General features: G+C 41.3%; 1 protein-coding gene across 1 annotated transcript in view; it reads right to left on the minus strand.

The window, feature by feature from the left end:
* Positions 1 to 14,981, minus strand: part of UTP20 (UTP20 small subunit processome component) — a gene marked incomplete at both ends in the record, with an annotated part of 58,673 nt that overhangs the window by 30,850 nt on the left and 12,842 nt on the right. Inside the window, 13 exons of the mRNA XM_079534584.1 lie at positions 1,670 to 1,878; positions 2,403 to 2,569; positions 3,170 to 3,295; positions 3,855 to 3,940; positions 5,746 to 5,836; positions 7,544 to 7,747; positions 8,455 to 8,698; positions 9,365 to 9,444; positions 10,670 to 10,746; positions 11,608 to 11,766; positions 12,093 to 12,155; positions 12,582 to 12,732; positions 13,960 to 14,065. Of these exons, the coding sequence (XP_079390710.1) occupies positions 1,670 to 1,878; positions 2,403 to 2,569; positions 3,170 to 3,295; positions 3,855 to 3,940; positions 5,746 to 5,836; positions 7,544 to 7,747; positions 8,455 to 8,698; positions 9,365 to 9,444; positions 10,670 to 10,746; positions 11,608 to 11,766; positions 12,093 to 12,155; positions 12,582 to 12,732; positions 13,960 to 14,065 (1,763 nt within the window). The remainder of the gene's footprint in view (positions 1 to 1,669; positions 1,879 to 2,402; positions 2,570 to 3,169; positions 3,296 to 3,854; positions 3,941 to 5,745; positions 5,837 to 7,543; positions 7,748 to 8,454; positions 8,699 to 9,364; positions 9,445 to 10,669; positions 10,747 to 11,607; positions 11,767 to 12,092; positions 12,156 to 12,581; positions 12,733 to 13,959; positions 14,066 to 14,981) is intronic.

Raw genomic sequence — 14,981 nt, forward strand, 5'->3', positions numbered from 1 at the left:
AATGAAGTGCTGAATTAAGTTCAGGAAAATGATAAACTGTCACTCCCCAAGTAACAAAACGGTGACAGGTTTATGGTAGCAGTCCAGGCAAAAATTTCACTATCCCAGTAATGAAAGAAGCAGCTCCTGAAACTACTCTCTGCTTAACATATAAGCACATGCAATCCACTGCTAAGGCTGGACTATGGGATGCTATTATCCTAATGAACTGACTGCAAGGGCTTGAGTCGTTGATGGATTGTTTTCAAGACAAGTTCTAACCTCAGATGTTCACAGATGGGTCCTGGCAAGAACACGCACACAGTGACAGAACCTTCATTACCTAACATCCCTCGCTCAGTCCATCATTGCAAAATTCCTTTCAACACATTACTTTCTCAGTCTACCATCTCATAATTCATTTTAATACTGCAGTGATGACAATGACTGTGCAGTTTGCCTGTTTCTCACCTATGATCAGGCTCTGCGCAGGACTAGACATGAGCATTTTCTGTTCTGCTTGGTTTGAAGCCTGACAAAGGCACTGGCACAAAGTCATTAATTCCAAGCAACTGGTAACAGTACCCTTGAGATAATGGCCTCCACAAGACACTGCGCAGTGTTAAAAAGAAGTGCTAGCAGCAAAATCAAAACAGAACAGCCATATCCCTCCCCTCTGGACAGTTAGCCCTACCAACTGTGCCCTCCTAGTAGTTAAGGTGTTACTGATGTGGGAATGAGCTCAGGAGTCTCTGCACTGCTCTCTTGATCACAAGGGGGGCAATAAGCCAACACGGCCCATTTCTAGTTGCAGCCAATCTTTAACAGAACATTTTCCTTGCTTGATTTGTTCAGCAAGTACAGCCTTTGCACACCACGGAAAAAACATCCTCAGTGCTCCACAGGTACGTGGCTGAGACTGAGACTCACACTGGATTGACACGACTGCTTCTGATGGCAGAGCTATATGTGCTACTAGCGTGCTGAAAGCACGGCTCATAGCCATATTTTCCCTGTGTCCCATGACAGGAGGCTATCATTATACATAATCACTGTGATCATCCACAATGCTGAGCTCCCTTGGCACCTCGCAATGCAACAAAGCACCTTGAAAGTAAGTTTTACTCTTAAGTCCACAGGCAAGAAACTTGAAATCCTCTCCTTTCCCTGCTCCAGTATTCTATCCCCGCAGCCAAGAAGCTACATCTCTAATATCAAATTCAACCTCCAGCCATACAATGTTACGTATGTTATATGTTATGACCTTACAATGAATCATTTACCTTGCCCTCATGTCCATCCTCCCACAGAGCAGGCAGGTAGCAACTTCCAGCCTTCACAACAAAACAGAACTCCAAAGCAGGGTCCTGAACTTATAAACTTTGCTAATACTACCCCAGCCCTGCAGCACGTTCAGTATCACTGGCCTCTGTTTTGACTTACGTCAAACTGCTAAGCTTCATTGCATGCAGGCAATCTTTATTATAATCTTTATAAGATCTTTATCAGATTATCAGATTATAATCTTTATCAGATAATCTTTATCTGAATCAGTGAAGGTGTGTGTACTGCAAGCTAAGCCATGCAGTAGGAAAGGAAATTTCATCCACATGATGAACACATTCACATGTTCATTCACATCATCCACATCATGGCACAGAGGTATACATACATGTAGCGTTTACTATACCTTTTCTCTTTGCTGGAGAATGCAGGATATCACCGCTGTCATGCAGAGCAGAATTTGCAGAATTTCAGGCAAGTACTGACTGATCAAATGTCCCATGTTTTTCAACACAACTTCAAGACCATTGAAGAGGCTGTGTTGACGCCCAAGAGGCAGGACTTTAGCTAAATCCAACTCTGACATACTTCGAAGCACTGCTGTCTGGCAAGGCCCTGTTACAAAAGGAGAGTCACTTATTTAGAAAAGCACTGTAAAAGCACTGAAAATAATTTTCAATAAATAGTAGTATAACTTAGCCCACAGTTACAGTTACTTAGATTCATGCTTTTAAATAAAGGCAGCTCCACATATTCATCTCTGTGACATTCAGACATTTCCCACTGCTACAGTATCAGAGCACTTTATAACCTCTTTCTACTCTTCATAACATCTGTTTACTGCCATCATATACTGGTAGCCCTGTGCACAGCAGCACATCACATAGGAAGGACAGTACAGAGGCTGCCAAGCAGCCAGGGGCACCCTACAACATCAGTAATTGTTCACTCCTGGCCTGCCATGGCTTACTTGCAAAGCTGTGTGGCAAGTAACTTCATTTTTCTGAACTCAGACCTTTAAAAGATAGCAGTCGTGCTTTGTAAGTGAAACCTCAGGGAAAACCCAGTCCCTGGAATTCTCACCCTTTCATACTTTCAAAGAAACTGTTAGAGAAACAGCACCAGGTACCTGCACCTACCATGGCTGAACTGCTTCACAGCTTCAAAGAGCAGATCCAAGAACATCCGGATCTCTTCTGGCAGTGAGCCGGCCAGAAATCGCAGAACGATGGACATGCGAGTGGCTGCTGCGGACCTGCCCTGCGTTTTGTTCCCCGTTTTGTTTCTCATCCTGCCATAAAGAATTCTTCGAGCCAAAAAAAAGTTGTATTAGCTTTCAGCAAGCCATCTGCTTCCTCGCCTCTTTCTCTGTGGGAGAAACTTGTCTTGGTTTAAAAGCTTTGCCCAGTGTGAATAAATCAGGTGGAAATTCCCTCTTTAGGAACTCCTCTGAATGACAACACAGCACTCAGAAATGTGCCAGTGAAAAATCAGTTTCTGCTTTCACTACAGCAGTTTTGCTGGAGACTTCAGCTACAAAGCTAAAATACCAGCAGGCTAGCTTGAGGGTATTCACTGCTGAAGAAGCAATCTATACAACCTACATTATTATATCTTACTAAGAATAAATGGTAATAAATGATGAATTAGAATGTCTCACAGTATTCTGTAAGCCTTATAAGAAACAGTAGCAAAATGCTGTTTTTTAAGAGGACATCAATTGCCTAACACATTGCATAGCGGCATTAAGAAGGAAGCTATGTATAAGATCACTATACACACTACAAAGTCAAACTATACCATTAACCCTAGATTTATCTCAACTGTTTAAAATGAGAAGCAGCAGCATCACATCTCTGCTCACAGCACTTTGACATGAAACCTTCACCCCAGCACTTTGACAAACCTCATCAGAACAGGGACAAGATGTGGTCGATGCTCCATTTTTACAATCGTGTTCTCCTCAGAAATACTGAAATGGACTATTTCTTCTTTAAAGCTCTTGTCCTCCAGCAGTCTTTGCAAGTTCTCCCTGAGATAACAAATATCATCTGTTGGGCAGGTGGGGGCTTTAAGAATAAACAGACACTCACACACCCCCCTACCTACCTCTACCTTCCTATCTATGCCGGATACAAATTAAGAAAGCATAGTGTTCCCAGCCTTTTAAAAAAAAAAAAATACATTTTACAACTCAGCAAGTTTAAGTGATCATGTAAGAAGTATCTTCCGAACATGTTCTGAAGAGAATATTCCATCACCAGCTACAGTTTTATGCAGCTGTTTTCTCTGGGTGGTTATAAACCACTGTAACAAAAGATCTCTTTGAAAATGATGCAACGGCTGAGCACATCTGTGACAAAATGAAAGTACTGCCATTTTTCTTTTCTGCCAAAAAAGACACACTGACATACTACTTCCTTATGGCCTTATTTGCTGTTTTAGGTAGGAAAAATACAGCTGGCTAAGATTAAAATTTATGTTTCTTCAACAAACACAAGGAAGGATGTCTCAATCTGAGGCAAGTGATTCCAAGCAGACGTATGACATCAGACTCATTCCTGATACTAAAATAATGCAAAGATTTTTACCTGTATGGCAGTAGATGAGGATGCTTGTATGTCATGATACAGTCAAGAGCTATTCTCTGCACACTCTGATCTTGATGGGACAGTAACTGCAGGTGACAAAAGAAAGGAAATGAGCCATATCCAGAATTGCAGAACTGTCTAACAAAAATAGTTGAACAACCCAAAACTTCCAAACTCAAGCATGTTTTTCATTTTGTTACCAAAATAAAAGCAGAACATGCACTGCAAGTCTAATGTCGAGATGCGTAAATACAATTGTCACTCATAAAAAGCAGATGTAGCTGCTGGCAGTTTATACACACACCCCAGCCCCTGGACCCCAGTAGCCAAGTTACAATCAGCACAATCATCTTCTGGGCCACCATCAGCTTGAGTTTTCAGCCTCTGTTGTGCATCTAGTAAGACCAAATTAAAAGGCAGGCTACTCAAACCAACCCAAGACACATGCCTTTCCTTCTTTCGACAAACAAAACACTCATCAGACCTGATATACAAGGCCTCGCTGAGATTCACCTTCTCTAGAAGATGAATCCTCACAGCCCAGGCACCAAGAAATACAGATCATTTCTTTAAGCTGCATCCTTATCAGCTCTTCAGCCTCCTACAGAACAGCACATGCTGGAGTCATCAAAGGCCACTCTGCTACAATGTTCTTTTGACAGATGGACACACCAGTGATAATAAATAGGGTGACACACTGTACACATCTGCTCAATATTTTCCCAAGAATATGTAAACACATGAAACGACTGTGCCTGTGCCAAATTCTGAGGCTGGCTGAACCAGAGCTGACACTCCTCAGAGATTCTCAAGTTTGGGAACAAATGGACCTTCCAACTTCCACAACAAGAACTAGAAAGAACCTACAGCAGAGAACTAGTAGGTTCACACCATTTAATATAGTTCTGCAGCCCATGGACTGCACTGTCAAAGAACACAAACTGAGATCAGAGTAAAACCCAAATATCTAAACAAATACAGAATCAATAAAACATGACATAATTAATGAAATGCACTCTTAAGGGTGCATCTCACTTTTAGATTCATTTTCCTGCTTTACTTATTCAAAATTAGAATAGAGTCCTGGTTAGACAAGGATTGCCTAGGCTCTGCTGTTCAGTTCGTTTGCTTCTTTTTCACTTAATGTCTGTTTATCTTCAGTTTCTATTTTATTGATAATGACAGTGAGTAATACACTACGCACAGCCAATGTACATACATATGCCAGGCAAAGGACTGCTATCATCAGCCACTAGAACCAATCATTCAAAGGAAAAAGAGAGACACAAGAGAGATCTGTATCTCCTCTCTCTTTTCATAGAAGTTTGTTTTTAAATAATGATGACTACCGTTGCATTTCCCTTCTCCAGATGCTAGACAGGAGAAGATCCTGAGATACATTTTGTATCTCAGAAGTCACAATGACAAATGTTGACAGCTGTAGGCCTACAACAATTTGATCCATTCTTCACATCAGCCATGCTCTCTATTGATATAACACTGTATGACAATAACAAATGCCTTCAGCTCATCACCAGGCTTCGGATTCAAAATTCTCTTTCAGATCTTGCTGTGCCTCCTGCTCTCCTTACAGCCACATTTCCTGCTACTCATGATGCTACACATCTACTGCCAAAGCCCATTACTTTTTCAGTTGCCAGATCCATTCACATGACACACTCCTGAGAAACTGAGTCAGTTATCTCAAAAGCAGGTCTTCACTAAGTGGCTCACTTCAACTGAAGTCTACTATGAAGCCTACTCAAGCACAGCTCCTTTTCCAGCTAACATGGCTGAGTCCAGAAAACAACAGGGTTTTACAGTTGCAGGCACTACATTCAGAAAAGAAAGGGTGCATTTTTGAGCAATTATTCTAAATGCCAGCAAGTACCTGGGTATACAATGCATTTAACTTCTGCTCCAGATACAACGCACGAGGATTGGAGAACTTAGAGAAAACTTGTAAGTGAGCTATCAGTTGCCTGTAAAACAAAACAAAATAATTGTCACAACATTAGGGAAACTTTTTATAAGTTGATTAACAAGAAGGAAAACTCAACAGGATCCTAAGTCCATAGGCCTCCATTTCAGAGATATGGCAGCTTGTATCCTGCTACCTTGCCTACGCAGTTTCTCCTAGGTGTCACCTCACTGCAAAGAGAAGGCCACTTCCTCAGTAGCACCAGATGGTCTTGGTCTTTGGTGTGAAAGGAACACACTCAGGATGTGGCTTATTTCTTCTTCCCAGTCCAGCCTGGAACTTCAAACTTGAATTTCTCTCTTTATTTACCTGTCCTTAACTCTTATCAACATAAAGGACTGTATTTAGGCACAGACTGTGCTAAACTTATGCCATGCTGCAGGCACAGTCAGGAAGAAGTTCCTATAGAAGAGGCTTTGCCACCCCCAAATCTGCCCCCCTGGAGAGAGGCGACTGAGGTAAGGAAGATGTAAGATTTCATCTACCACATGTGCTGTGGGGTAGGCAGAGGCTGTCCCCATTCAGTGGCTACCCACAGTGGTTTACACTCAACTCCCCAGATGTTCAGCTAAGCTGAGCCCAACATCGGCCAGCAACCCCACAAGGAGCACAGGGCAGCCATGGCTTCTCCTGCCACATCAGCTAGAGATGAGCCACCATAAGTGAGAGCCCCAGATCAGTAGCACAGAGCTGGCAGCAGCTCTGCTGGGGCCTAGACAAAAAGAGGTCACTCCAGAACTCATTAACATGTCTCCAGCAAATCTTTTATAGACCTGTTACCACTAGGAGGAACTAATGCTTCTACTTAAGTATGTGGACATTCTGAGATGGAAGCTTTGCTTTGTTTTTAATTTTTTACAAAAATCTGGAACCGTCACTGAATTTTTATTGCTGCTAAATTCTAGATGTAAGCCAGAACCTGAGAACAGAATCAAAGAATTTTGCTCATCTTTAAGGAGTCTGGGATTACACATCAGTATAGGTTACATCTTAAATACTCATGTTGTGCCAACAGGTAAGGTGATATTTTGAAGTTCTCTGTGATTACCAGCACAATTTTTTGCAAAAACAACAAAAAACAGGTAGAATACAAATGTAAATGAATTGCTTGTAATGGGCACTTTGACAGATGTTATGAACTTAAAGAGACTACACTAAAGAAATCACAGAGAATTCATATAGACCCACTTCCTCTAAGTATTCAGTGTTGTAAAACAGTGACACTACAAAGCCATGGAGCTTTGTATCAACAAATGAAAGAAAAGCATAACAACCTGTGTCCACAAGAAGACAAATGGGATCAAGATGCTTAACAGGTAGATAATAACAGAATCCCAGTATCAAAAATACTTAAATGAATAGTCTGAATCTTCAAAGTGTTTGGCAACGACCATGGTTTTAAAAGATCAAAAGATACAAACAGAGAAGCTAAGGGAATACAGGTACTTCAAAATGGCTTCAGAATACCACACCACTTAAAGTAACAAAACCACAGCTTATCAGGTATATAATGATAAAGCCTGAACAGGTCCTTTGTATGGCACTGTACAAGCCGAATTTATGACCTTAAAATCCTTAAAATCCACTGAAAAAAAAGTGCAAGCAAAAGAAGAAAAAAGCATATGCCTACAAATAGCTTATCTTGGCAGGAACCACTAAATCTGACTTCCCATGAAATCACTAGGAACAGAAAACTATAAATACTTACTTAGCAGCAGCTCTTCTTGTTTTCTTTTTTGGAAGCCCTACAGCAATCGGTTCTCCTTCTTCCTTTTCTTCCTCGTCCTCTTCCTCCATATTAACATCGTTAACTTCTTCACCTGATACTTCTTTTGCTATGATTGTACCAGTAGTTTTCTTTCTAAGATCCTGAGTTGGAGCCACTAATGAATCTGCTGGGTAGTATTCATTTCTTTGTTTAAAAAAAAAAAAAAAAAGAAAAAAAAAGAAAAAGAAAAAAAAAAAAAGAAAGAAGAGAATTAAGAAGCATTTTTCCAGGGTTTCAGGGCAAGAACAAATTCAAACTACACAATCCAGAATTCTTGTTCATGTTGCTGTGTTTTGGGATGCTGTACAGCTAAAAACTCTCAAAGGAGTGTCTTTCACCAAGTAGAAGCTTCTTTGCCTACAAGCTGCAGCAATGCAAGGCAGTAGTCATATACACTAGAGAATACTGGAGGTACCAGGTGGAAAGGGGAAAATGAGAACCACTGAGTTATGAGAATTTCGTAAAGATGTTTTGTGCAGGGAAAGGGGGGTTGTGTTTGCTAGAGTGAGCAGTGAACAGCATGTATGGCAGTGTGAGAGAATGCAGGAAACTAACCTAGCACAGTGCAGTTCATTTTTCCAGGAAGGCAAGCAAAACATAAGCGTTCTAATTTTAGAAAAGGACTATTAGAAACTCTTCCCTGCCACGATATCACATCCACCCCACGTGCACCATACTCTAACAGAATCCACTTTTCAATTGAAAAGTTATGTTAGCTGAGAACAGGTATCATATCAGGAATGCATTTAGAAAATAGTCTATAAAGAACTAGCTGTTGACTCAAAGCTCAGCAGCACCAAGATCAACAGAAAGCAATGTGTCTTCCCAAACAATATGTGAAAAGTACTTACCTAATGAACCTCAGAAGAAGCGGGGAAAGTTCCCTTGACCTGGGCTCCACCCTGTCTGGGAACTTCTCTAACGCTTTCCACAGCAGAAAGCGGAAGTTTGTGTGGTCCAACCGCTCGCTGCAGTCTGTTCTTGTCCCCAGCTGCTCCAGGAAGACAGTGCCCACCCCTCCTTCTGGTATCTTCTCGCTTTCAGTTTCATTGATATTTTCCTCCTGTTCATCCAATTCATTTTGCAGTTCCATTTCTGCACAACAGATGTTATAAAGTAAATATCTTCAAGTTACTCCAGTCAGCAGAAAGAGATCCGCACCCTGTTGTGAAAGTAAGACTCCTGATGCCAAGCATCTGCTCAGACAACTGTGTTTAAGTCTGACCTGAAAGGCCCACGTTGCTTAGGAAGTACTCCAGGATGTCTTACAGTCATGACAGCTTAAATGAGTTCGATTCTCCAAATGGCTGCATGCTCACATCCCTACTGTGAAATCACAGATTCCACACATTCACAGATACATCTCAAGAGTACACAGAGCACAGTCAAGAAAGGCATAGCACCTGCAGGTATTCCATTCAATCTACGTAATAGAAAGATTATGTGGTCAATTCTACAAGTTTCTTCATTGCTCCTATCGGACTGGAAAAAGCCAAACTTAAGAAGAGATTAAGTTGCTGTACGGCTCCCCAAAACATGGGACTCCCCTCATATGGGGGACATTTCTATTTACTTCTTGCTATTTAGGACAAAAGAAGGCACAGTTCTCTCTCAAGCGTCTGTATTCCTGCCTTGGACATGACACTGGCAGTCAAGAGCTCTGGTTCTGAATTCCTCCATCACATGTAAATAAAAACACAGTCATGTGTCATTCACAATTAGCTGGGTTACTCAAAATACCATTTAGGAGCTGAGACTTACCAGCATAGGCAGCAGCCCTCTCCAGATGTTCATAAAAGACCTTCCAGAACTGTTTATTCTCCATTTCCTTTGCATGAGAACTAACAAAACATAAGAGCATGAAATTAAAAGAAAAAAGAAAAACCATGCATCAAGGGAAGCTAACAGCTAATGCAATCAAAGGCTTTGATTATAGCTTTAATGAGTGTCCAAAGATAGGACATCTGCAGGACACAGCTGTAGCACTTCCTTGCCCTCATTCATGATCCCAAATGTCAATTATTACAATAAGCGGGTTGTATCCCATGACTTCAAACAAACTCAAATTGACTAAAAATGTTCTTGAGCTTTCCACTGACTTCTGTACAGTAATATCATACAGAACCAAAGGAACAATTAGTGTGAATGTATCTTTAGGAGAGCTGGTTTAATATTACTTTATTAATTCAATAGTTTGATCGGACAAATCTCATCCTTTCTAATAATACAACAGAGGAAAAAAAAAAAAAAGGAGATAATGTCATGCTGAAAGCAAAGATATTTACTTCAATATTCAGCTCAGTAGATGCCATGGTACAATTTCCCTACTCTTTAGTAGAACTTAGAGGTTTTCTAGTAAGGACAGAAAAGTCAGGAGATGGGAAAATTGAAAGGTGCTTTCTGTTTCTTGACCATTTGTGAAACATTAATCAATCTTGCCATCTTAGACTCAAACTCTGATGCTATTTAATTATATTTGTTGCAAGTTCCTTTTAATTTTTGATTATTTTTTTTTTCTCACTATTAAGTTAAAAACTAACATGCTACATGGATTATAATATGAGAGATCATATCAGTTTGGAAAGATTTCACACAAAGTCTCTCATGCATAAATCTCTTCAAATCAGACATTTTAACCTCAGCTTTTGTTCACAGAACAGTCATCAGAGAATACCCTGAGTTGTAAGTAACACACGAGGATCATCAAGTTCAACAGCTGGCTCCATGCAGGGTAACTCAAAACTCACACCATATGTTTGAGAGCGTTGACCAGATGCGCCCTGAACCCCATCAGCTTGGGACTGTGACTGCTGCCGTGGGTAGCCTGCACCAGGGCCCAGCAACTCTCTGATGAAAAACCTTTTCCTAACACCCAACCTGACCCTCTCCCCTGAAGCAGCTCCATGCTGCTCCTTCGGGCCCTGCTGCAGTCACCAGATAAAAGAAATCAGCACCTCCCTCTTGTGAGGAGGCTGTAGACCACAATGAGATTGCCCTCAGCCTTCAATGGAAGAAAATGTTCTGTGAAACGAGCACAGACTGCAGCATCCAGTCACGTATACTCACGTTACAAGTTCAATTACAGGATCCCAGAGAGGGCTGAAGTTAATATAAAGCATTCCCAGTAAATACCGAAGAGGCACCTAGAATGACATAGAACCATGTTGTTCAGAAGTTAAAAACAATAGTTAAAGACTAACCAACCTCCTCTAACCTTTCCTCCTCTCAAAGAAGAAACTTCAATCCAAGAAATTCTCAGAAGTACTACTTGTAATGAATCAAGTCACACGCTTTTTTTTGTCTCATAGCTACAGGATGAAATTTGTAGATCCTGCTTACTCTAAGCTGCACTGATATCTATCCACCACATCTACATACTGGGAATGTGCAAAAGCCAGTTCTGTACTGCAATGCTTAACGCAGATGGACCAACCTATAACTCCCCCTCTGAGAAGTTCACAAGTCAAGGCAATAAATGGAATAAATAAATAGAAGTACTACCACAGCCATAAAAATAGTAATGAAAAAATCCTCCCTTCCCCCACCATGAACGTTTTACTAGTAGAAATGTGAGTTTTTCAGCATCTACAAAATGAGAAGTGAGAGCTCCTTTTGCACAACTGTACAGGAGATGTAACAGCCAGATGGAAGACAAGAGTATCACTCTGCAGCAAGATTCAGAAGCTATGTTTGATAATGGCCAGAAGGAATCCTACCAACGTTGAACAAAGCTAAGTGTATGGCAAGTTCACAATTTTAAATTCGCTGACAATTCACTTCTCCATAGAATGAGTTGTCTTCCTTTCCATAATACCCGATCAAACTGTCCATAGGTCATTTATCTAGATACCACCATCGTTCAAGAAAACACAATAGTCTCAAGGACAAACGAGAGCTATGATCTGGGATCTAATTCATTTTTTATGAACTCTTGTTAAAATCTCCATAATTCATGCAATGGAATATGGGAATGTAACAAATGCCAACTGACAAAAACTACTTACCTCCTGCAAAGATCCACTTGGTATTGCAGACAGCACTATATCACATCTCAGCTTCCTCAAATGGAGAAGTTTCTCTCTGTAATCATTCACCGTTGCTGGCACAAGCTCTGCTTGGAGCAGTATGGCAAATACTGATTGGAGGTCCCCTGTACCATCACCCTGAACAAACAAGTGACACACATTCTGTTGGACTATCCTTTTCCTACTGAAAGATATCTCAAGAAAACTAAACAGAGTCTGAGACACTCTGAATCAGAAAACAAAGTCAAGACATTTGTTCCAGTTTTCATCATTTAGGGACCAGTACTTACATATGTGAAAACATTAGAGGGCAAAGAAATAAAAGATAAAACTGGAATGTGAAAGCACAAAATCGGAGCACAATCTTGGGCAGAAACATGCTCTGCTCCTGAAAAGCAGACAACGGTTCACAATCGTAAAAATCAGACCAATTCAAAATGGTAACTGAGAAGTTTTAGCCCTACCTCCATCACTGTAGAAGGTGGAGTCTCAAAGTGGCTTAGAATACGGACAGTTAAGAGTCGGACCTGTCCAAAGTGGAAACATACATAAGAAGCATACAGGAGAATGCAAGCTGCATATACAGACACACAGTTACACAGAGGTTATTGTCTTGCACAGGATGTTGATTTCACCAGGTTCCTTGCAAAACTGAGAAACAGATGAGTTCCTCTGGTCTAGCAGGCAACTCAGAATGAATACAATACATTTCTGATCTGCATTCATCTCTAGGGAAGAAGCAAGACTCCCAGGGCTAAGACAACTTCCGCAAACTCATGCCCTGTGGCAGCCTCTTAGAAAAATAGATATAAACAAATGCTACAGAAGCAATTCCTTTACAGTCTCACATTTCTCCTGTCAGTCTTTCTCATTTAACCTAGCTTACTTAAATTGCTTTGTAAAATACAAACCATATAGTATGTGCTAAAAAAGAAAAGAAAAAGGCATATTACCTTGGAAATACCAGTGGAGATATTAGGCTGCAACTTCTCAAACAAGTCCATTAGGTTCCCTTGGGAAAGAGGTTCCTGGCAGCCACACAATGCCAGTCTTGTGTAATAGAGATCAGCCAGCAGCAAAACTGATGGGTCTGAAGGGAAAGTGCTAAAACAAGAGAGTGTTTTATTAGCATACAGAGAGCATTGTAAAGATATTTGAAAACAAGGCAGCAGTGACAATAACAGCATTAAGGGATCTCAGGATGGTGAAGCCAGACTTCACCAACACACTGGCACACAGCCTCAAAGACAGTACCCAAAGCAGACTCAGAGACATGAGATTCTCCCCTTTGTAATAATTAGGCCTATCAAGCTGGGGCTGGTCAGCTGGACCCATATACAGACAGCTTCACAAAACAAATCTGCTGTCACTGCCTAGGTGCCTGGTTAGTGATCAACTGCAATGGAAAAGAAACAATATGACCTAGGTGGGCTATCAGTTCTACTGTCAGCAGGAATCTTGTCTGTTCACAGGGAAACCTCCTAATGCCACCCAACATCCCTTGCTCCAAGAGGGATTTACACACCCAGCACGAAGATGACACAAGAGCACTACAATGAAACTCCCTGCCAAGACTTCCTGCTTTACCTGGGCAAATTGTTTTGCCTCCATCATGCCCCAGACATGGGCAGCATGCTTTCTTATCTGAGCAGGATGTTTTGAAGCTCAGGCCAAAGACTTGGAATTGCTCTAAGCAGAGCAATGATGGGAGATGACAAATTCAGCAGGATTTGCTGGAGAGAGATCAACAGCCTCCCTCAATCTCTCCACTCATTCTGTTACATGTGTTAGTTTTAACTAGAAGGGAATTGTAATAACTAAAACTGAGTTACAAAAAAATAACTGAGCATACTCCCACCGTGAAGGAAACATACAGGTGGATATGCAAGGACACAAAGGAATCCCAACACTGCCAGCAGACTGCTGAATCTCAAGCTTTTGACACAACTCAGAATGCACAGTTACTGCCTCTTTTGTTATTATAACGTAAGACACTATTACTAAATGTAGTGCTTTAGAAAAACTAGAAAACTAGAAGCAATATATTTAACACACTATAGTGCAGTTGGCTAAGAAAGCCTGGGTTTGCAGAGAAAATACCACTGAACACAGTGTACACAGTATTGTACCTTAGGTACAGGTATTGTACCTTACACTTCTCTAAATAGCGCCTACAACATTGCTGCCTTAAATTTCTACAATGCTAAAGCAACATGCTAGTGTAACTGAACAACTCACAAAAAGGCATTAACATGCTTCTATGTACAAGGCAACTCCTTGCCATATGAAGGAAAATCTCTGAGAATCACAGAACAGGTAGAGCTTACTTACGTCACCAAGTTCTTGACACGCTCCGCTGGCAACAAATGCAGTATTTCAGAAGACTCTGTCAAACTGAGAAGAGTACTTACAGCTTGGCAGGCCACAAACAAGCTTCCTGGAGCAGAGAGAACAAGAACAGCCTGTATATTTACTCAGGTCTCAACGACTTGTGCTTGCAGGGCGATTGCCCTCCCTGAAATGGCTTAAGTCACAAAAATAGAGTAACACATGGTTTCCAGAACTGATATGTGTATTTTCTAACACTTATAACCCATAAAGAAAACATTTCTCTGGCTTACAAAGTAAATGCCTACTCTACCAAGCCACTGTTGCAAGCTGTGAGCAGCTCCCAGTTTGCATCTGCCTCTATCACACTCATGTATATGTGGAGATGGGGCCTGGAACTAATTAAGCACTGTCACAGAAGCCTTGGCTTTATGCTACAAATGGCTATATTGGTCTATATGGCAAAGTTTGAGTGCTGGAGAGGTTGCAGGGAGGGCTCTGTGAGCAAAGCCAGCTCCAGCTGTTCCAGCAGGACCCTGCTGCAGATTTAAGGATGGGGAAAACTGCTGTGCAACAGCAGCTAGGGGAAAGAAGTGAGAAATGAGGAACACTCCTGCAAGCACCACAGTCAGTGCAAAAGGAAAAGAGAGGTGCTCCAGGCCCCATATGAGATCTTCAAAGCTGTCCCATACACTTAACGGCTGAATTCAGCTGAATTCCTATTACTGAGTGGATGCTGGGTTTACCAAATATTGTTATAGCAGCAGCACCCCCTTCATAAACCTCCAGCCTCCTCTGGGAATAGAAGATTTCCCAACAGTACGGGTCATTCAAAGCCCTTCCAGGCAAGAAAGGGAAGGGCAATTCCATTCCCTGCCAGCCTTAAGTTAGCAACTGGGTTGTTAAAATAAATTATTACTTTCTTTATCTCTTCCTGAGCGGTATCCTAGCTTCAAACCTGCTTTTCTGCACTCCCAAGCAACTTTAGAAAGCCACCTGGCTCTGGGACATGCACAGTACCTCAG

The sequence above is a fragment of the Tetrao urogallus genome (genome assembly GCF_951394365.1).
Source record: "Tetrao urogallus genome assembly, chromosome: 1".
In the NCBI taxonomy this organism is placed as follows: Eukaryota; Metazoa; Chordata; class Aves; order Galliformes; family Phasianidae; genus Tetrao; species Tetrao urogallus.